The sequence below is a fragment of the Chroicocephalus ridibundus genome, chromosome 8 (genome assembly GCF_963924245.1).
Source record: "Chroicocephalus ridibundus chromosome 8, bChrRid1.1, whole genome shotgun sequence".
Taxonomy (NCBI): domain Eukaryota; kingdom Metazoa; phylum Chordata; class Aves; order Charadriiformes; family Laridae; genus Chroicocephalus; species Chroicocephalus ridibundus.
The window spans coordinates 26126476-26149361 of record NC_086291.1 but is presented as its reverse complement, the minus strand read 5'-3'; the positions used below and the strand labels follow the sequence as shown (position 1 = coordinate 26149361).

At 35.1% G+C, this 22886-nt stretch overlaps 1 protein-coding gene and 1 long non-coding RNA gene across 6 annotated transcripts in view; one reads left to right on the top strand and one right to left on the bottom strand.

Annotated features, from left to right (window-relative positions):
* Positions 1 to 22886, bottom strand: part of KCNT2 (potassium sodium-activated channel subfamily T member 2) — a 146613-nt gene that overhangs the window by 43411 nt on the left and 80316 nt on the right. For all 4 annotated transcript variants that reach the window (XR_010072268.1, XM_063344061.1, XM_063344058.1 and 1 more), the window contains 3 exons: positions 18383 to 18446; positions 10855 to 10963; positions 4042 to 4150 (listed from right to left, as the gene is read on the bottom strand). Coding sequence is in view for 3 of the 4 variants with exons in the window: in XM_063344061.1 (XP_063200131.1) it covers positions 4042 to 4150; positions 10855 to 10963; positions 18383 to 18446 (282 nt within the window). In the remaining variant the exon portion in view is untranslated. The remainder of the gene's footprint in view (positions 1 to 4041; positions 4151 to 10854; positions 10964 to 18382; positions 18447 to 22886) is intronic.
* LOC134519634 (uncharacterized) overlaps positions 1 to 22886 on the top strand; it is a 115967-nt gene that overhangs the window by 26848 nt on the left and 66233 nt on the right. The window lies entirely within an intron of this gene.

Genomic DNA, 22886 nt, shown 5'->3' with positions numbered 1-22886 from the left:
CTGGCCAAAGTTGCTTAGAAAATGAACATTTTCCCCAGTCTCCTCACATAATAATACCAGAAGATAAGATGTTTTTAATTTATGAACACGTGTTTCTTTTTGTTTGATGTATGTTGCATTATCATTCTAATTAGGATAATAGAAAATAATAATTTTTCCTCTGTTCCGCTGCTATGTATTGACTTCAACTTTCAGTTAATTTCCAGTGTACTTATCTTCATGATCATCAGAATCTTGTATTCAGAGCTTGTATTATTAACAGTGTCACACTATTTCTTAATAAAAATAAGAAACAGATTCCCTGTGGAATAGGTAGCACTTCATTTGTAAGATTACAACAAACAGTTGGGACAATGTTTTATCTATGAACTGTCAATGAACTGTTTAATTCTATTAAAATGTAAGTCACTTAAGATCATAACTTCACTAAATTAACAACTGTTAAGAAGGTAGAATTTGAAAGTGGTCATATTTTCTCTTAATGAATGACTTTTTACCAGGGAAATGACAAAAAGCAAGAAATGTTCTGGTACGTTCCTTGATAATCTCCTCTGGTTACATGCACCTAAAATAGTGTGTAAAAAGAAGAGCCATTCCTTGTGGAATGGGAAGGGATAGGTAGTCATTTGAACTTGGTTATCTGTGTAACAAATTGAACGGTCCCAGTCACTATATTGAAGTTACTAAACTTGTAAGTCAACAGATATGTGGCTTCTGTGAATGGAAACCTGAACTAATTATTAAGAAAATCCTCCCAACGACTTTGAAAGATTAGCCAAGGTTGCAAGCGGTTTCTTCACTGCAGTCTCCTCATAATCCAAGTCTGCTCTTGTTATATAAGACAATTCTGACAGGGATTTAAAACTCAAGTCCTACATAAAGTTTAATGCAGGTGCTGGTAGTAACCAGGATAATGAAAGTATAATTAAACAGGAATCAATGTAAAGGAAAGCAGTTTACTGTTCATATTGGAAGTCTATTTAACAAATACTCTTCATTATTTAGATCTAATTTAGTATTTAGTTTGAATATAAATGCATGTATAGTTAAAATTTTTGTTTGTAGTTTAAATAATCTATTTTCACTGAATCCTTTTAATTATACTTAGCCGAACTCAAACGTTCAGCTGACTTAATCTTTCATATGCATCAATAAAGGTAATTTAACCTATTTTAACTATTAGCAGTTAATTTTACTATTGTTCAACATCAGGAAATATCTAGAAAAGCCAAAACAATTACTCTAATTTATAAATTAGTCAAATCCAAAGGAATTTTATGTCTGCAATACGATGACAACCTGTAGATGAAGGTTAAAACAGACACCAATTTTGAAAACAGATTTTCCCCCGAAGACACAGAAGTGCAGAATCATGTTTTATCAACACACTGCTCAAACACTCTAGAGTGAGCGCGGATCTCAGGAGATGCTTATGAAGGCTGTAAATTTAAAAGGAATTTTTCCTCTAAAGCATTAGTGTATACTCAATAAAAAAGTTTGAAAATAAATTTAATGACTTTAGAACTTCTAAAGATCGGCTAGATATATCTAGCTGTGAGTTTATTTTAGTTAGCAAGTGTTTAAATCAATTTTGGTACTGCACATAAAAATTATGAATAAAATAGTAAAATAGGTATAACTGATAAAATTGTGACATTTAAGTGGTAATTCAGGAAATAAATCATTTTCACATATTTAAATATTTTATATGATTTTTTCAATTATGTGTGATTACTGTCCCTTGAATTTAGAATCTTACATTCAAGAAGCGCATACTTGTTAAAAATCAATGGTTAAATCTCTCGTTGTTAAAGAGCATCTTAACTACTTGTTCAAGAACACAAAACTTCCAGATTAAACATGACCTACGTAACACTCAATTATAAGCAAAAAGTAAGCTCAAGTACATCATTACTTAATGTTTTCAAGAGCACAGTAGAGTTTTTTAGTAGGATCAGAGCAGTTTAGCAAAATGATAGCTTTGTCCTCAGTTCCTCATTTTGAATGCTTGACTTGGTGACTTCTATCATATATTGAACAGATTTCTGCACTTGTACAAAACTTAACAAAAATCAAAATCACAGTTAAATTAGACTTTTGAGAACACATGCCAGCATTTCCAAGGGATTTTAAAAAGTTGTAAGGAATAAAAGGAGAAGAAAAACCTCACCAGTCTGGGAATTATGTACCTTTTTATGTGGGGGAATTATGTAAATTTTTAGCAAAAAATGAAATAAGGGAAGTAGCAAAAATATTACATTTGAAAGCTTAGAAAGTGATATTTTGGGAAAGAAATATTTGATTTTTTTTTTTTTTAGCACTGTAATGTCAAGACTACTGAAATCTTAAATAATTTTTGAAGTTATTTCCCTCTAATTTGTCTGTTTTAAACTTTCACAGATATAGCGTGGTTTTAAAGAACAGTCTTATCTGCTCAACCAATTAGACAGCCTTAAAACACATGCTCGAAGATGTCCAAAGTTTGCCATTTTTCAGTATTTTGGATCCCATCTGAAATTAACTGCTCTGATGAGTGCTGACTAAAGTAGAAGAATGGCAGCTAGACATTTTCACTTTTCCAGTCTTTCTGTATTTATACAGCAAGCTTGTATGTTTCTGTAAGAAGGATTCAAAGTAATGCTAACAACTAATTGTACAAAAAATTTTTTTTTTGCTCCTAGTATACAATGACCAGATGAGAAATCAGTTACTTTAACAACCCTGATCATATCAATTAATTCTGATTGCAAAAGAAATAATAAGTGCTTTTGCATTCTACTATAGTTATTTGTATCATAGCTGGGAATCTGTATAAATGATCGATATATCTGTGTTAAAAATGAAATGCTACAGTTCTTATATACAGCAGAGAACAGAGTCCCTTTCATATGGTTTTGTGCTGATGGAAAATTTTCTGCTAGCTGTTAAGCATACTACTCTTCTTTCATTTACATATAATACGAAATAACTAAAAAGGCTCTGTATTCTGTGCACGTCAGATAATGAAAGTGAAGCAGATGAAGAATATATTTCACCATGATTCTCAGGAGGCATAGAAACAGTATTTTGTTGTCTTCTTTTTTAATAGATTCTAGTACAGGCAGTGCCATTAAAATCTTGACATTTGTTGTTCTTGGTAGTAAAAGTTCTAGCAATAATTGCAGTTTTCCCCATCCTGGGCACAGGGGAGTATTGCAAATGCTATATAGAAGGGTAAATAGCTCTGCTTGTAAATATCAAGATATTACTGGGTCCATGATTACATGAAAAAAGTATGCTTTTTTACTAGACTCTCAAAAGTATTCTTGTGCAGTCTATATGCATGTATTCCGTTTTTACAGATATATTTGGAGATTCACTCTTTAATGCCTCTCTGCCCACAACATTTTAATAATAATACCTTATTATTCCAAGAATATTGTATAACAGAGATATACTAGATGTGGTAAAATTGCTTTGGTAAACGTAGAGAAGTTCTACTGTGACTATGCAGTCTGTAAAGCCACCGTAATTCTGTACCCCTTCCAGCAGCACGGTTATTATGTTAAAAACCATCTCTTCATATGTATGTTTGCTTACTTCTTAATGTACAGGCACTGAATAGCAAAGAACATTTTATATGTTACCAGAAAAACATTTTTTGAGCTCAATGAATAGTGTGGGTATTTATATGGGTACAAAACCAGACCTTCAAGTTAACATGAAAATAGGTATTCTTGGGTCTTGTTGGTGCTCTTAAGTAGAACTGTGTGATAGATCCATGATTCAATCTACTAAATTGGAAATGCAAATTTTTCATATCTTCTATTGTGGAAGTGGCACAACAGCATGCAACAAATTGTTAAATATTGGGAGGGATGTTTCTTTTTGAAATTATAATATATTGAGTAAAACATATTGATGTTTTTATTGTGCAGAAAGTTCCAATTTCTTTTTAAAAAAAGTAGTTGTCTGGGAGTTTAGGGTAAGCTATTTTCCAAAGAATATCTGCTATAACTTTTACAAGCTCGTTTTTTTTTTTTAATGGTGGTATATACTTACTGTCCCCTAGATGTATGAACCAGCAGTGTGATTAATGTGGAGGTAGCTGGACATATACAATTCAGAGCTAGCATAGCATACTTGAATTCCTCTTCACACACAACATGATCTGTAGGGAAAAAAAAAAAGAAAATATAAATTGTTTTACAAAAATACTTTCAATTGAGCACAATTATCACTTCCTTGCCTTGCCTAGGAAAAAGGTGAAGATAGTGGCAATCAAAATTTGCCTCCAGATCTTCTTCTTCCACTTGAACCTAGAGAGCAGCTGTGCATGATTTGCCCCATCTATGCTGTCTCTCAGACTGCATGACTAGAGTTAATTTTGCATACTTTCTGTCCTGCAGCTACACACGGAGAGGATGCAATGGCTCTGTGAAACCTGCTTCCGCTATCTTGCTGCGCTAGTTGTATGAGTAAGCCATGCAGCACAGTCTAGTTTGTATCTTTTGCACCTTCTGCAGTTTTGCATGAACTGGTGTAGAGACATCAAGCATTGTACAGAGAAATAATTTTGTGTTGAGGAGACAGCATAGCTAGGACACCGCAATGCAGGAGTGCTGATCAATTAGATAGGCTGTACTGGCTTGCAGACTGGCTATTTGGCAGTGGCTCTGGGATTTTGCACTGCACTTCAGAGTGTGTTGTAGATTTGACTAATATCTCCCCCAGGAACTGCTAACACCTGCTGCATCCTTGCAATCTAGGCAAGAGGGGTGGTTGCTTTTTCTTTTCCATTTGTTTATAGCTTTGCATTCTTTTCACCCTAGACCTCGTCTGGCTTTTGTAATCACGAAATTGTGCTTTGCTTTTTAGAGTCTTTAGAAGAATATCTGCACATTAGTACTTGCTGGGATGGAACAGTACTATAGACATACCTACGTTTTTCTGTCTTTTAATAGAATTTAGGAGAGGGGAAGTGAGAAGAGAAAGCAACAGAGGCATTATATCTAGTCCTCTGTATCGGCTTATACTTAAAACTGCCAAATCTTCTGCACATGGTTTCAGTATTGTATGAATTCAACTTAGATGGCTAGTGCTTAAAGTTCAGATCACAGTTAAATGCTCTCCGGTGCTGGTGATGGCATGAAAAGGAAATAGGAATTACTCTTTAATGTCATTCACATATACCTGACAGTATTAAAATAGATATAAGAAGGGATGAGCACAAAACTTACAAGTTAATGAAACTTTTTGTCAGTGAAGAAACTTAAAGTCATAAAGGTTTTCTAAGGTCATGAAAGCATTTATTGCATGCTAAGTAATTTTTTTTTCTTTTGAATTTAATGGTTGATTCAGTCTCCATTACTTTCAGAATTTGCTTCTAATGAGAAAGAATAATAAAAGTAGTACAGATGATGATCAAAACATAAGTCGTATGAAAATTGCTGAGTAAAAGTAAGCAAATAACCTCCTCACCTAGATCTGACCTGTCTACATACCTCTTCTTCTAGTTGCACCAATGTAACATCGAAATCCTTAGAAACACCTTACCTCTCTAACTAAGCTACTTTCTAGACAGAATTTATGGTATAGCTATAAGCATGCCGCTTACTGAAAACAGAAGTGAGGGCATATTTTGAACACCTTCTCTATTCCTTTTTTCGAAATTTCTAGTGGCTTTTCATAACAGAATCATTGATTACTGAAGGGGAAATTCATTCTCTCATTTTCTGAAGATGAAGACCTATTTAAATGTCATAGGGAAGGAAGGAATTTAGTTATATAAAGACACTGTCAAATATAGAAGAAAAAGAGATTTTTCTTCCTCTAAATATATTTCAGTTATGGCAATTAAATATTTCCTGCAGAAAATATTTCAGACAGAAATGTGTTCTTTTAGTTGACCATGTGCCATTAATAAATCTACTTGAATTTTAAACTAGAGATTTTGAGAGAATAAGGCATAGTCTACTGCTTCAATGGAATATCTGCATTCCGTTACTGTTAGTCACATGGCAAAGATTTATGAAAGCGAGTATCAACTTACTGATATTGAAGTAATGGTAATTCTCCATATTTTTGTAGGATTTTGCCAAATAACCTCCCCTTATTTTTCGTTAAGAATGTTGTTATATTACTGCTAATACTTTTGAAAATAGGAGCAAGAAAAAAATATATAGGAAAATTATTTCATCATCTGTTATTACAGATCTTGAAATGGATGGCACAATGCAAATGAAAAGTATATCTCAGTCTTAAATTCCCCATGTGTTCTATACTCTCTAATGTACATGGGGGACTTTTTGGATGGATTTTACGTAAAGTATCATGTTAACAGAGAATATAGGACACAACAAACAGAGATTACTCTCCTACAATAGTCATCTCTAATCTCATAAGTGTAAGAGATTCACACTGTGTTGTCAAGTGTTTTTACATCAGGAGCCACGGAGCTGGGACTCGTAGGACTATTTCCACTCCTATTGTAGACTTTGACCTTGTGGGACCCATTTATTGCCTTCATTACCTTTTATGCATCTGCAAAATGGGTATATGAAAATAATACCCTACCTATTTCAGAAGTGTTTCGAAGCTTTTGAATTCTCAGGGGTACTTTGAGAACACGAGGTGAAAGACTCTCCAGTGATCTAATTACAATGATTAGAAATACTGTAGCCATTTGAAACATGAGGAGAGGTACTATGGGTTTCTCCTCTTGGCTGGAGTTAAGTTCTTGTATTAAACACAGATCAGGTCAAAAATAACTTGCTCCTTTCTCCAATGACGTGACAGATTGTAGCTTACGTATAATGTCATTGTGTTTTATATCTATGTTTGGGATTCTTATTGTGGAGCTGTGCTTAGGGTTATATAAAAATTTATCTGATGCTTTCTCTTCTAAGAGAGTAGGGAGGAAGCTGGGTGACAGCTCTCCCACTCCTCAGGTTTGGGACATCAGTCAGGTCCCATGACAGCAGGTACTAGAATCAGCAAATTACTCATTCAGTGTGGCAGTGAAGCAGCAGAGGAAATTGCAGTTTATCTTGAGTTGAATATTAAATATGTCAAACCATTATACCAAACAGAAGTATTTTGATTGCATTTATACTAAAGAAATACTCCATTTAGAATTTCCAGAAGATGTAGTTTCTGTTGAAAATATATTTTGACAGAAAATTTGTTGTTAAGTCTGTCTCAAATAGAAGTAGCAATGCAGTGCAGTGAGTTATGACTTCTGTAATGTTCTTGAAGATAAAACGTACTCAAAATACTGATTTATGCCTGCAGCATCAGCCATGCAGTAAGAATGTCCTAGGCCTGACACGATTATTCTGAGAAACCTTACTTTTATCAATTTGGTAAGTTAACATGATCGCTACCAGACCAGATGGAGAAAAATGTCCATCCATTATCTCGAGACTATTTTTATCTGTAATTGGATAGATTAATCATGAGATGCATTGAATATCCATTTCGGTGAACCTGGACTCTGTTCCTTTCAAATAAACTATTGAAGGTTTAATGTCAGACTTCACCAATCCATGCTAATTCATTGGTGTATTTTGAATAAATAGAGAATGCTAAAATGTATTCCCATTTCATGGAACTGTCATTATACTTAATTTCTGAATATTCCAGGTAAAGGCAATTAATTTATTTTCTAGCAAATATATAAAAGTTATAAAATCTACTCAGAAAATACGCAATTTACTCCAGTCTCTGAATTGTATAAATATATTGCTCTGCTGTGGACAATCTTCACTTTATTTCATGTTTTTGTTGAAATGCAAGGCCAGATGCATGCATTAAGGGTGCAGGTCCTTTTGTAGACGCGTGTGTTTGAAGGAAAAGCAGAAAGATTAAGAAAACCATACGTAAGTGCCAGTGAAGGAAGATACAGTATTAGTGAAAGAAAAACTAGGCATGCCAAGGCATATGTATATTGGAAAGTACTAAGGAGTAACGAAAGCATTTCAGGTGAAGACATTACGACAGGTAACAATGGTGATACAGTGTTTCTTTGCCCATCTGGTAACTGTCATGTTAGAGTGACCGTATATTTATAAAGCGTTCACACCTTGAACTTGCAAAGGAGTTTGCTGGGACAAACACGCCCTGTGCTTTTCAGATTCCACTGAAGAATCATATTCAAGCACAGAGAAATATTTCCACTGTATTAATATAAGCATGAGTTACCATTTAAAATAAAGTAGTTAAACTCCACTGTGAAAAATAACAGAGAAAACGCAGGATGCAAGGGTGAAAAGAGGAAACGTGCCTTTCTGTAAGGCCATATTACCCTGTGCAAAGTGTCTCCATTCTCTTGCTGTGATGACAAGAGTAAGTTCTTGTACTCTCATTAAAGAGAGGAAGAATGTAAAAGTCTTGTCTACCAGATGGGAATAAATTATAACAATTTCTTGTCCTATATACTGTTTCTGAAGCCTAAGGCAGAAAATCTCCAGGATACTATTCTACAGGAAAATGCAGTCAGGGTCTAAATTTCACGACTGTCCCATGCAACCTATAACTGGTCATCCTAATCTAAGCTGCTGAGAAGCTGGACTTGTGGTGTTTTATAAATTTTCAACATAGTTAAAAATTAAACTTTTGTTAGGAGGACTTTGCAGAACTCTTTGGTTGTATTTTTTCTAAATTCAGAAACTTTGACAGTTTAAGTTTCCAAACCTTTGTGTAAAGAAAAAAAAAAAAAAAAGAACTACTATTATTGAATATTTCAGGTTCATAAAAATGCACAATATTGTTTGGGAAACCTCCAGAAGAAAGGAGTCATTTTTTAAAGGAATATCAAATTTAAAAGAAGCTTTTGCATTAAGGTAGTAATAAAGCAGTCCTGAATCATGACAGGAAAAGCACTTAGAAAAATGTTCCACGTAGTTATGACAAATTTTATTTGTAAGCAGTCTGGATAGGGCTATAGACTGCAGCCCCCACTGGGTACGTATTTCAGAATGAAGAAGAGTTGGATGAGGTTAATGATCAGAGCCCTCCTAGGAAAATATATGCAAACAAATGTTGTTCTCACGACTCTATCAGTGGCCTAACCATTTGCAGTAGGTAAGCATCCAGTGGTGATGTTTATTCCATGTTCATAACCTTACCAAATTTACAACTGCATTAAAAATCTCCTCTGCTTTATATAAGTAAGATTAAATTAATCTTGAAGGAAGGCTTCTAATTCTCTGTTTTTACTGTTGTGCAGAGAGTGTGTGGAAACGGATGCAGTGATCCCCATGATCAATGTGAAATTATTTTGGGATATAAGGTGCTGTATAAATATTTAGACTTTCAATAATGAACTACTATAATTAATATTAGAGGGGGCTAATGAGACACAGAATATGTAAGGTCTCCTCAAGCCCTTGAAGAAATACAGAACATAAATGAAGGCCGTAAGATACCAGATTGGTTAAACTCAGTTGAAGGAAATATTACAAAGAGAGGTTTGGGTTTTTTTGCTTTAAAATTCTCAATCTGAGACTTACAACATGTATGAAAAATTACCTCTGTTTTGCAAGTCTAGTTGTATATAAGGTCCTACAGAGACAAGCCATTAAGACTAATGAAACTCTCTTAAAAATACAATTAGGAACAACAAATTAACGCAGTTACTGATAAAGAAAAGTGGTCATGGCTAGGGAGAAGAGATTATGTTTGTGCTGTGTGGTTTTAAGGGGGAGATGAAAAAGCACCATCATTCTTGTCACAGCATGAGTCTTATTCCCTGCTATGCCATCTCATAGTTTGAGATTACACTTTTATGACTTCAGAACTGCTATAGATGCTTTTTTCATTCCTTCCAACCTAGTGGTAAATTCAGTAGCTTTTAAAATTACAGCTTTAACTGTTGCTGTGGAATTGTTCTGCACTGGAATTTACTTTTTCATTGCATTATGGGATGATGGAGGAGACTAATATTTTTCCATAGATTTTTTTTAATGTTGCATGAATCAGCAATCTTTTATTCCTTAGAATATCCTTCAAGAAAATTGAATTTTCAAAATTACAGTTGGATAGGAAAGCTTTACTTCTACTGCATAGAGAAGCATTTTTTCCAAAGATAGGCAAAATGAGTTCATTATAAAAATATTTGCATGGTTTTGCATATAAGCATATATATGTCTGTGTGTACATATATATGTATGTATGTGCATGTTTATATACAGAGAAAGAGCGAGAGAGACCTACCTACACAGTGCTAAGAAACAGTTCATCGAATTAAAGCTGGAAACCTCTTCTTATATGAGAGGATTTCTTTGGATTTCTTAACATCATTTTGCATTTTACGTCATAGTTTCTAAGACACGCATTTTACTGGATATAGAATGAAATTATACCTCTCTTCCCAAAATATTTGAAAGTAATTAAAAAAATGTTTTTTCTATCACTTAAAAAAACGCAGTCCAATTGGAAGATTTTATTTTTCAATTGTTTGTTGGATAAACTTTGTCCTTTTCTGAGCAGATCTTCTCATACGCCCCTTGGTAACAGTATGTTTTAGTACACCGAAATGATTTAATGACATGGATATAGCAAGCTGGAAACCTGCCTGGATCTATAATTAAGGAGTAACAATGTGTTACATATCAAATAATTCTACCCTATACTATGTGACATAAAAGAGTAACAATCCTTAAAAGTGCTTATAAATAAGAGTTTAATGTAAAACATTACATTTTACTATTGATAGAATACATACAGCCCATGTTATTTTACAATACTGCGCTCTTAATTGGCTTCTAACCAGCAAATATGCCTTGCCTAGGGAATCTCACTTTGCTCGTGTGTTTATGAAACAAACTGCCAAACACTAACAAGTGTTTCAAATGGCTGAAATCTTACACTTACCTGCAAACTTGATGTGGAATTTATTCTCAGGTTTCAGTATTTGGACATACAAAGGACAATTTGGAGCAAAGTCTTTAACTGCCCATGCTCTTAAAATGGTTTGATGATCCTAGAATAAAGAGTATGAGGTGATGAAAATGAAATACAAATAACTATGTTATATTAGAAAAAGAAGCTCTTATCAGACTGATTCCATTGAAGAAAACTCGTTTTAAGACTACATAACACCAGCTGGTGTGAATGTTTATGTACATGTTAAGTAAAATGACGTATTGTATATACTAGATATATTTAAATACATAAACATATATACATATACACAGACAATCCAGTAATTCTGCAGACACAGTCAAGGCTGAGGTACTCTCCAGGTTCATGAACAAGGTCTCCCAGGCCTCTGCTTTGAGGCATGCTTCAAACAGGAGAAACACCAGCAGTGGATGATTTTAGACAGGGATCGCTCCAGAAGCCTACAGGATCAGCTTCCTTCCAACCTCCATTATCTTATGATACTTGTATAACATATTCTATTTGTTGGAACGCAGATTAGAGCGTTTGTTTCTAGAAATCTTCTACTAATAAGACATTTTATCCCTCTCCTGTATTTCTGCAAGTGTTGGTGATTGTCCAGTTTGGAAGGGGTGGGATTTGGATGTGGAAGAATTGTGTGAAAACTTAGATGATAGTCATGAGTCACATCTAATTAATCAAGAATTATGTATTAGATGTGTCCTTCATACTCAGAATGTCCTTCAGAATCAGAATTTAAATAATATTAAAGGAGGACATCAGGAACTAAGAGCTTAAAATTGTGGATAACTCTAATATCAGCTCAACGAAAAACAGACGTACATTTTTGTGCAACTAAAACATTTGCATAACTGACGTCAGAATTTTCCCAGCTACTGACCAAAGAATTCCAAGCCATTTCCCAGCCTGTTAGTTTTTGTACTTATTACCACACGTCAAGAGCAAGTTAACCACAGGGTGAATACTGCTATCCCATGAAAGTAAACTATGTGATAATACATTCATATATTTAATCCACTAACTATAGCTAATTTTAGTCTATCAGCCATCAGCTTTTATTTATTTCAGAACTAAAAAGGAACATTTGAGCTGCATGTAGGAAGCAATACTTGGGTTGAAATGCCTTGCCTAGTCATGAAATTGGCGGTATTAGAAGATAAAATACAAAGAATGATTCATTATGATTGCAGCACCAGCAATAAGAAAAGCTTTCAGACTCATGAACACAAGAGAAAATCTCTGCCTGAAACAGAGCATAATTGACATTTTCAAACCATAATATTTTAATGTCAATTGAGATGTTGGCAAGTACTTTTTTTACTAGAAATATTAGAATGGAGTCATAAGAGGAAGACCTTTTGAGGATGGTAAAATACATCATTTCACATTTTTCTTAGTAACAGTTTCATAGATGTAGGATTGCTGTGCCCATTCAGGAGATTTCAGAACTTGGATGTACCCTGCTTTGCTTACATGCAGTCACTTTTTCTTCACTTTTTCTATAGCACATTGTGACTTATCCTCCTTAGAGGTTTTTTGTATTTAGAGTTTTTTGCTGTTTCGTCTCAAGGGAATGAAATGCCAACACACCTTAGAAGCGGCAAATGGCTGGGTAATGAGATAGACAGCGGTCATACAGATATGCTAAAGGAGGAGTAAGAGGTTTGGGAGTGGATTTGGGACAGATTTGAAAAACCTGTATTGTTGAAGACATTACTTAATCTTTTTATGCAAAAGGTGTCAGAGAAACACATTCAGAGTCACTTCCAGTGATGGTGTGGCTTCATTGCACAGGGTTTGACATTACCAGTTTCCTCTCTTCCTTTCCACAGCAAACATACACAGACCACACTGGCTTGCAAAAGTGGTGAGAAAAGGCTGTTTCCTGTATGCCACATGCATACAAATATAGCTTATATTCAACAAAATTTAAGGGAATTGTTTTTTTTTCATTCTTATTACATAAATGAGCTAAGATTAAATTTACTGCAATAAACCAAAACTGTACCAGTAAATACAATTTTGGTTCTACCTTTCAGACTAAGTTTATTCTTCCTCTTTTTTTTTTTTCAATGTTGGATATTTTCTTGGATTTTTTTTTAATTATTTTGTCTAAAAAGCCTGGTTTTGTCAGAAGGTGCAAGAATTATTAAAAATAAGAATGAAGAATGCTTATTAAAATGATTCAAATGCTATGATTTTATTAAAAAAGGCAAACAAACCTAGACCCATAGAAGTGCGTGTTGTAAAACTACAAGTATTAATCTCAACATAAAATATTTCTAGGTAATTCTACACGAAAGGGAAAAACTCCTTAAAATTAAAATCTCTTGATGATTATTTGGCACATTTACAATTTTAACACTGCAAAATATGTATTGCTTTCAATTTGCTAGCTCTTTTTTGAAGAAGCAGTCTACAAATGTGTAATATGTATAAAATGGATACTTAAATGCTCTATACAGCTTCATAAGATCAACTCAGTGTGTATGTACTGTTAATATAATAACCTTGCATTATTGTTTCATTTTCTTTCTTTTCACTTGTTATATATATGTGCTTGTGTACAAAAGCTGGTTATTTGGGTTTCCATGTTTTTTTCGCTCAGTTACTCTCCCAAATTCCGCTCTGAAGACACTCCAGGGGAGAGAAATGAAAATACTGGTAGGCACTTTAAGTGATTTCTTAGATTCAGTCTCTTCATATAGTATTGGTGGCTCTCTGTTTTACATATGTAGCAATTTCTCTACTATATTGCAGTGACTTTAAAAAATGTTCACATTTCTCCCAAGTAAAAAGGAGGTATGTATGTACATACTATAAACAGAGATAACTGAAACAAAATTATGCTACTATTCACATTATAAAATATATGCTTCTTCAAGAGATGAGGGGAAAAAAAATGCTCTTCTGTGTGCTTTCCATGTAATGAATTGCAGTCAGTGATCAAAAAGTACCACTGATACCAATGGTGATTAATATAGAGGTGATATTTAAGTTCATGTATCCCAAGCTGTAAGTTTTCAAGTGGGTGTAATAAGAATTTAAATTATCAGAACTCAAAGCAAGACCTTGATTTAATATATATTTTTAACTAGTTCTGTTAATTTAAGGGGGTTTTTGCCACACACACCAACAAATTAGTTATATCTCCTATGCAATGCATCCATCTTGTGATGCTACTAAGGCAGTGTAACTTATTACCAGTATAGTAGTGTCACGCAATTTGATTAATAGAAGGGAGAAAAAAAAGCGCAAGCTTGAACTCAACCATCTCTGAATTTTCAGAAAGCATCAGAACAAAGCTTTCAGCAGTAGAAGTAGTCTTTCATATATTTATATAGCCTATTAATAAGTTATCTACAGGATAATTCGAAAGAGACTTCTCTTCCCATCCCTCCTTGAGTTAAAACAGCAGATCCACTGTTTTCAGACACCTTAGTTTTGTGGAGCAATTTGATGTAGGCAGCGCATTGAAGCCACTGGCTAACTTTGTGGTGTGGCACAGACTACTTTCCTATACCCACCAATCCAAAAAAAAAAAAAAGTCATCCAGACTTAAGTGCAATTTGAACTCTCTTTAAGACTTGCATCCTCCAGAAGTGAAAAAGATGTCTGTCCTGCTTGCTTTAGCAGAGAAGCAGCTTACACCTTGGTCTGAGATGTCAAAATAGCATTTGATAGAATAAAATTTGGCAGAGCTTTGTCTTGCCAGAGAAGAGAAAGTTTCTGGTAGGAGACTTTGGAAAGCTGACAAATTCTTGGTCTGACAAAGTTCCTACTCCTCCAAGTGAAAAAGGAAGTAACTGACAATTTTTATGAAGTAACTGCACGTCACCTGTTATTGTACTTTGCTTCTGAGCTATAGTTGAGATCCATGGATCAGAAGCAACACAGACTTTGGCACTAAAACTTATTAACTAATGAATCAGCAAGCAATGAACAGCCAGTGGTATCCATGGCAAATGAGTAGATCCTCTCCTGAAGATTGTAGGTGGGGAAATAAAAACCCTCGTGGACTTTGAAAAATTACATGAGTAACAACAGCTTCTCTGGTTGGGAATCTCCTCAGTGCATCTGTCAACTTTTATTTTGACAGCTGTCAGACAAAGGAGAGGATCCAAGGCACTCCTAACAGTTTGTCAGCTTCTCAAGCACAGCAGGGTGAAAAATCAGTTGTAGTTATACAGACTGATACTGGGATGACAACTGAACTTCCTTCAGACCAGTGACAAACTGTAAACTTACGTACTACATTACTGAAGTACTTAGTAGTGACTAGAGCTGGATCAGTGTAGGAAATTAAATCCATTTCATTTCAGAGCTCTAGGGGGCAGTAAAATAAAACAAAATAATAATAAAAAAGATGACAGTTGTCCTATTTTCGACTTGCAGTATAAATAAATGCATTCCCTGTGAAAAAGAAACGTGAACAGCAATAAAAAAATGCAGAGCGAGGTGACACCTTGTTTAAAAACTTCATATGACATTGACCCCGATTATCACTGCTACGGTTGAGATACTGTGTCATTTTTACTAGCCAGCCACTCACCCAACAGGGCATTCTGTCCCAGAGGAAGGTAAGAAGATTGTGTCTTTGGTGAGATTTGCCTGTTTGTATGTTCCAGATACAACGATAAATGAGGTTTGATAATAGTCTGTAATGGAAGCTGAAATGTGCCAGGTACCATTTTGGTATTTCTTGGGGCATGCTGTCCCTGAAAGCAGAAAGGCTGCCTGGAGAGAGTTGTAGCTGGCCACGACTCTGAAATAAAAACTCCATATTGTTGTCCAGAATGGATGGAAGCTCCATAAGGTTCATGTAGAGTCCACTGTCTGCCCCATAGGAGAGTTCAGCAGAGCTGAAAACTGTCCTTTCTTTGTATAAATTCTGGAGAGGTTATGAACAGAGGTGAACAGCTTACCTCGAAGTGAATCCTGTGCTTAAAGCTGCATAAACCTACCAAGTGCAAAGTAAATCACATACTCTGCTTGTATGGGATTTCTCATTTCTAACCATTTCACAGCTGTCAAGTATATTTTGTGAAATGAGATGATGTAGCTTATTTATTCTGAACTTCATGGCTAATTTAGGCAAGGCAGTTTGGCTTTTTGATATTTTTCAGTCTCACAGAAGTTACTGGTATTTTTCGAGGTATTTGCAAGAACTGTTGCTTTTCATATCCTTAAATACCCTAGCACCTCTGTCACTTCCAAGCAGTATATGCTTGCCTTACTTGTCTACTCCAGGATTATTTGCTGCCAATTATTTGCTGCTGCTAATGTGTTTTCAGGAGTCTATTGCTGATTAATCAAATTCAAAACTCTTTGTTCAGTCAGTTTGAATATTTTAGTAGGAGCACAGATTTATTTCCCAGGGAGTTCAATGGCTTTCTGCAAGTGATGGGTCCAGCACAGGACCCATATATTGAATAAAATATTTTTTACAGCATGCTGATAGTCTACAAAAAATTAGGTTATTTTTGATAAAATTTGCTTGGGGGGACACATTTGCCTAGCAAGGAAATAATACAGTCTTCTTGCCAGCTGCAGTTTATGTTCCCTTTTTCGTTCTTCCTTCTCTGATAAGCCATATGTGTAGGTATGGAAACAACTAAGTTTTGATAGCAGATGAAGTAATTGTAGCAAGTGACAGAGAATATATTAAGAAATACTATATATGTAACGCAAACCCCTTGTTTCCCATGTTTTACTGTGTCTGGTTTTAATATTCAGAAAAATAATTGCTAGTTCTTATAATATAGCAGCAAAACATCATTTTTAAATTGAGATAGCTTACAACATAATTACTGCATTATAAACACTAATTTGATCTTGTTAGGCAATTTCTAAGCATCTTAATATAACTCTGTGAATATTCGGACTTATTCTGATCTTCCTTTGGAGTTCAAGATTGAAGTGAATAGAGGCAAGTGTGCAATAATACAGCATGCAGCTCATGGTGAAAAATTTAAAGTTCTGTTCATAAATCCTTCCTCAGTGGACTTTTTCCCTGGATATTTGTGATCAGTATGTAATCTCATTAATCTGAAGAGTTCTAGTTCATATTAAAATAGTTTTATTCTTTTATCATGGATACGCTGAGTAGAGGCTTGTATTAGAAGGCCAATCTCACCCTGGGCTGCACCAAAAGAAGCATGGCCAGCAGATCGAGAGAGGTGATTCTGCCCCTCTATTCTGCTCTCGTGAGACCCCACCTGGAGTACTGTGTCCAACTCTGGAACCCTCAGCACAAGAAGGACACGGATCTGTTGGCCCCCAAGAGGAGGGCCACAAAGATGATCAAAGAGCTGGAGCACCTTTCCTATGAGGACAGGCTGAGAGAGTTGGGGTTGTTCAGCCTGGAGAAGAGAAGGCTCTGGGGAGACCTTATAGCGACCTTCCAGTACTTGAAGGGGGCCTACAAGAAAGCTGGGGAGTGGCTCTTTGCAAGCGCATGTAGCAATAGGATGAGGGGCAATGGTTTTAAACTAGAGCAGGGTAGGTTTAGATGAGACATTAGGAAGAAGTTCTTTACAATGAGGGTGGTGAGACACTGGAACAGGTTGCCCAGAGAGGTGGTGGAGGCCCCATCCCTGGAGACATTCTATTAGCAGTCTTCCTTTGTGGATAGTAATTTTACCTGACTACAAATAACTAGTAGCATAGGCAAAACCATAGTAACTTATTTAAGGAATCTTTTTCGCATTTAAAATTGGCCAATATGAAAGATGGTCAAATACTCTCAGATGTATTGGTTATTTGGTACTAGTCACAAATTAAACTTTCGATACTTCAGTAGTTCTGAATGGAAATACCAGTTAGTTGATATATATCTCTTTTCTGATTTAATAAACATAACTCTTAGAATTGGATATCTAGAGCAAACATTGATATTAGTCAAGGCAATTTGAATAAAACTTTTTTGACAGAGTACTACTCTTTGGAGTGATTAATGACCAAGTATCAATTTATGTACCACGACAGTGCTTATGTGGTATTCTGCCATTATTTCACAAAAAAAGGAGAGAACTCATAAAAATTTACTTTATTCAGCATGAAAATTGTTTTTTTGAAAGTACTGTATTCTTACAGTACTTTTTAATATTGTTTTTCAAGTCCTGTAAGAATGTATAAATTCTTGCTTTTTTTAAAAAAAAGTTCAATGTATAACTTAAATGTGCTGTAAAATCCTAACTTCTTTGGTAGGTAGATCATATAATTTATTTTCTAAGAAAATGGAAGTAGATATGTTATGTGAAATGAGCCATTAGATCATGTTCCATAAATTTGTGAAATCCTGGCCTTACAGAATCCAACAGAAACCTTTTCATTATCTTAACTGAGACAATAAGTTCATCCCACATGTAAAATCTCTGTGTAAATCAGCTAATTTTAATCTTCTGTTGACAGAAGTCTCAGTTCCAGAGAGGGAATAAAGGCAGTAATGGTATAAACAGCATGCACATTCATTCTCAGTTAATTCTTCAAAACTTACAGCTGCTGTCCGGTCCACCTCACAGCGGCTACTCAGAATGAAACAAGCTTCAGCGTCATCCATCCTAGAAAAGGGGAGAGAAGCCTGTTACATACCAACAAAATACTTAACGTGGCCTTGTTTCACACCTTATAGTCTTGTCTGCTTATAGAAACAGAATATAGAGAAAGTTTAGTCGCTCTGATCTCATGCATTACCTGAATGTCAGCAGCAGTCACCTTGTGTACTAACTCACAGTGTACCAGTAGTTCTTGACTAGGTTCTGGGAAACTTTCTTTCCCTGGTGCAAGTAGAAGCTGTGCCCAAGTAATTAAAGCAGTGTGTCTTCAAAGACAATTGATTTGCAAAAATAAATATTTATCTGCCATGAGTATAAAAGTTGAATAAATAGCACCAGTCCGCCTAGTGTGTAAAGGTATGATATGTACAAGTTATTATTGATAAGAATGAATGAGAAGGGGCAGATAACTTAATATAGACTTGTCTTGCCTAGTGATATCAGAAAAATGGGTAGATGTACTAGAATAATGTGTTTGGGATAAATAACAACCATTTCTGTGCATGTATGCATTAAATGAATTAACTATTTTCAGTTCATGGTCTCTTTGACAACTTTTAATGCCTACTTGTTCTCTAGTGGGTACAACTGGTCATGTAATAAAAAGAGCAGCAGTGGAAGTGCAGAGAAAAACCATTTGACTGCAGGTTTCATCAAGTTTGCATTTCCTCTCTTGTCTCAGATGTTGATATCCTTCTCTAGTGAATCCTTCTTCACTTAGTGGTACATGGAAGTAAAGAAATAGGGACTTGGTTGAACTCCTTGGGAAGACAGGACTTTCTGGGCAAAGAGAAACAGGACGACCAGAATTGATTTCCTGGGAAGCAGAAAAGTCATACAGAAGCTAGGGAAAATGAACAGGCAATTCACTGCTCATTTCAGCAACTCCATTCTGGAGTCTGGAATGGGACCTGAGACTCCTAAATCTTTGCTTTCTCTGCTGCTAGAAAATGGAATTGGTGGTTGTTAGTAATAGTTTAGGCCATTGGGATTCTAGGCCTAGACTGAGAGCCCATTTTTTTGGGTACTGTACAAATGCAGAACAAAAAGACAGTCCTTGCCATATAAACTCTAAGTGACAAGACAAAGGACAACAGAATTATATGCAAACATGGGAAACAGGAAGAAACAGTGTGACAATACCTGAATTGTCATGGTAGAAATACCATTATCATAATAGAAAGTGGTCTCACTAGAAATCAGAACAGAGAACCAACTGAAGAGAAGATGCGATGGAGGATACTGGGATTACTTTACAGATGTTTTTGAGAAATTCATTCTAGATTGAAGGGACAGCATGGGTGAATTTACAATGGGACTTGTATGTTAATCTGTTGTATGTGTGACAATAGCATTACAGACTTATCAGAAGGTTACCTCTCAGTAAGAACTGGGAGTTGCAGGCTAAGTGAGAATAGGGGGTCACTCCTTGGTGTAATAAAGAAGGGTAAACCAAGGAAGGACTCCAATGAGGCAAAGCGATGTACTACACAAATAGTATTTCCAGAGTGCTCTGAAACAAGGGTTCAGGGAGTTGAGATGATACGTGTCAAGAACATAAACATAGTTTTTAAGTGGGACAAAAGTGAGAGCTTGTATGAGAAAACACTTGCAAGACGCAGGGTCAGTCTACATAGCATGCTCTGCAACATGACTCCAAGCTTATGATCCACACTAGGATACTGGTTTTATTTTGGTAGCAAAAATTAAGATCTATTTACAACTGTCTGAATCTAAAATGAAGTTGATGAGTAGATATCCATAATGAGATATCGGATAGCTTGGTCAACCTTTTAGTTTTCAACTACAGAAACAGTGATCAAATTTGTATGTTTTGTGTGAGATCATTCAGAGAAAGTATAAAGAAAAGAGAAGGAGAAAGCCAGGTCATTGTAGATTGCCCATAGGCATCTAGCAGTAGGAAAACAGGGGAAGCCTCAAAAGATTAAAGTACTTAAAATGGAAAAATCATTGTAACAAAGGCAAATCAATATATCCAAAATACAATGTCAAATAAAGCTGATGTGGAGAAGTGAGGACAGGAGGCCACTTCTGAGTGCTGATTAGGAAGAAATGATGGAAGCTGTATGAGTATCTTCCCAGAATTGGGAAGATAAGGTCTTTAACAAAGTTGTAGGAAAGAAAATTCAATGAAATGAGATGAGATTTTGATGAGCGCTGATGGAATTGACAGTAGATATAGACGATTTTGTGAGGAAATGAAACCTCATGTGAACATATTCACCTTTTTCCCCAATGTTTTTTTGTTAACTTCTTGAATAACTTCAGCCACAGATGACAAGGATAATAACCTGAGATTAACGTCTATGAATGCCATGAATTTAGACAACAGAAGTACTAATAGCATCTGTGTGAAAAACATTCATTAGAACACAGAGTATCCTTATGAGAGAAGTGTTATTTATGTCCTAACAACTGGAAAAAAAGCTTTTTCAGTTACATCATTTTTATGTGCCAGAAAACTGAATCTGAGACTAAAAAAGCAATAGTTCCACTGCTTGAGGATGGCAGAAATTAAAGGGACTTTATATATTGAAGAGAAGTTTGTGAAAGGAAAAAGTATAAAGTAAAGAAAAAGAGTGGACATGAATAGGATTAAGATTTGTGATGGTTCACTAAAGGAAGTGGAAGGAGAGAGAAAAAATACTTGAGGTCATGACAGAACATGAGAGAAAGCTGTAGGGGAAAGAAATCAAGCCTGGTAGCATTATTCACTTTCTAGTGCTAGTCTGCATGGAGAATGAGAGATATTTTAATCACTTACTGTGTTGTTTCAAATGCTGAAGTAGCTATAAAGTTTCCAGTCATGCTGATAACAATGTTAGTATCAGTGTGATACTTGATGACAGAATTTGTTGTGGTTTTTTGTTAAAGCTGGGCACATGAACGTTGTTCAGAGAACACCAAAAATTTGCAGTGTGAAGATCTCAAAGGTAGGAAGCAAGAACAGACATCACTTTTGTAAAGACAAATTGGCATATAGGGCACATAAAGAAAAATACAGTCTTTAGTTAACTGACTATTTACTACTTACGTAGTCAGCTATTCCTTTACTTTTTGGTGCAACCTTTATCATGTTATTTTGATATTGCATTTTATGTATAGTAATGTATAAATTTTGATAATAGACATTTCTTAATTAATTTTTTCTTGTTGGTGGTAAACATTATTTATTAGAAGTTTACCGCGTGCCTTGTTATCTTCTCAGTACATCATGTTCTAATTTAAAAAAAAAATACAGCAAATATCTTAGGTACTGGGTTATATTTCATATTAAATGTTCTATTAAATTCCCACTACGCTTCTTCCCTCAGGAGAGGTTGAAAATTATTCTGTGACAGGTACATTCAATTACATGTTCTGCAGGAAAAAGCACAGTTCCAGAGTTGACTACCTCCAAGTTATTATAAGTGAAATTCACGATTACAGCCTAATTTTTCCTCTCCTAATGTGTAGAACAAATGCCAGCTAAATCCCCACAAGAATTCCTTGTTGAAATCAGCAAGAAAGTAAAAAAAATGAACGTGTCTCTCAAAGAAAATTCCTAATCCTGAAAAAACCTTTACTGTATTTTCTAATTCTAAACAGATATAGAAGTAGTTGGGTTTTTTCAGTGGCAGAAAAGATAACGCCGCTCACTAGACTTCTCACAGATTAGATTCTTGGAAATAACTCTCCTGAAGTAAAGAAGGATGAATGACACAAATACTCAGACAGATGTTGGCTTAATTTTAGATATCTATATTAGTTACTGCATAAGTTCTAATAAAGAACAATGCAGATGAGTTAAATCAGTTATTTGCTAAGAATCACCTTTCTCTCTCTTCAGAGAGTTTAGAGACGGTCCTCCTACGTGAATTCCACTGTGAATTCCTTCACACCTTCAAGTGATTGATTGATTGATGGTGGGGGGGATTGAGGAACGGTGTTTGACTGATGTATTTTGATTAATGTCATTCACTATTAACCCGCAGAGAGGATTTTTTAGAAGTGGTGAAGTACGTGGTAAGAAAAAAGCCTTGAAAGGGTATATGGAGGTACAGTAGACTAGTTGTTTACACTACCAGGTTGAACTTAGGAAGAAAACAAAACTGTGCAATGAGTTTAAAGGGAGATAATTATTTTTGTTTACTTTTTTGCCCCTTCAGTTGGTAAGGAGAACTACCACCACGTTTACTATCTTCTCTCAAGGAGCAGAAAAAAATTCTAGCATTACTGGCAGTTTTGGAATTTTCTCTGCTGCGTTTTCAGAAGAAATCACAGGCACTCTGTTTCCATGCCTTTAAAAACTGAGACAGAAAAGAAAGTGAAGAAATATTTGGTCAAATGAAAGAGCTTACAGATACTTGTTCCTTGAAAAATTTCAGATATAAAGAAAACCATATTATATCAAAGAAAACCAAATTATATCAAAGAGCCTTGCTT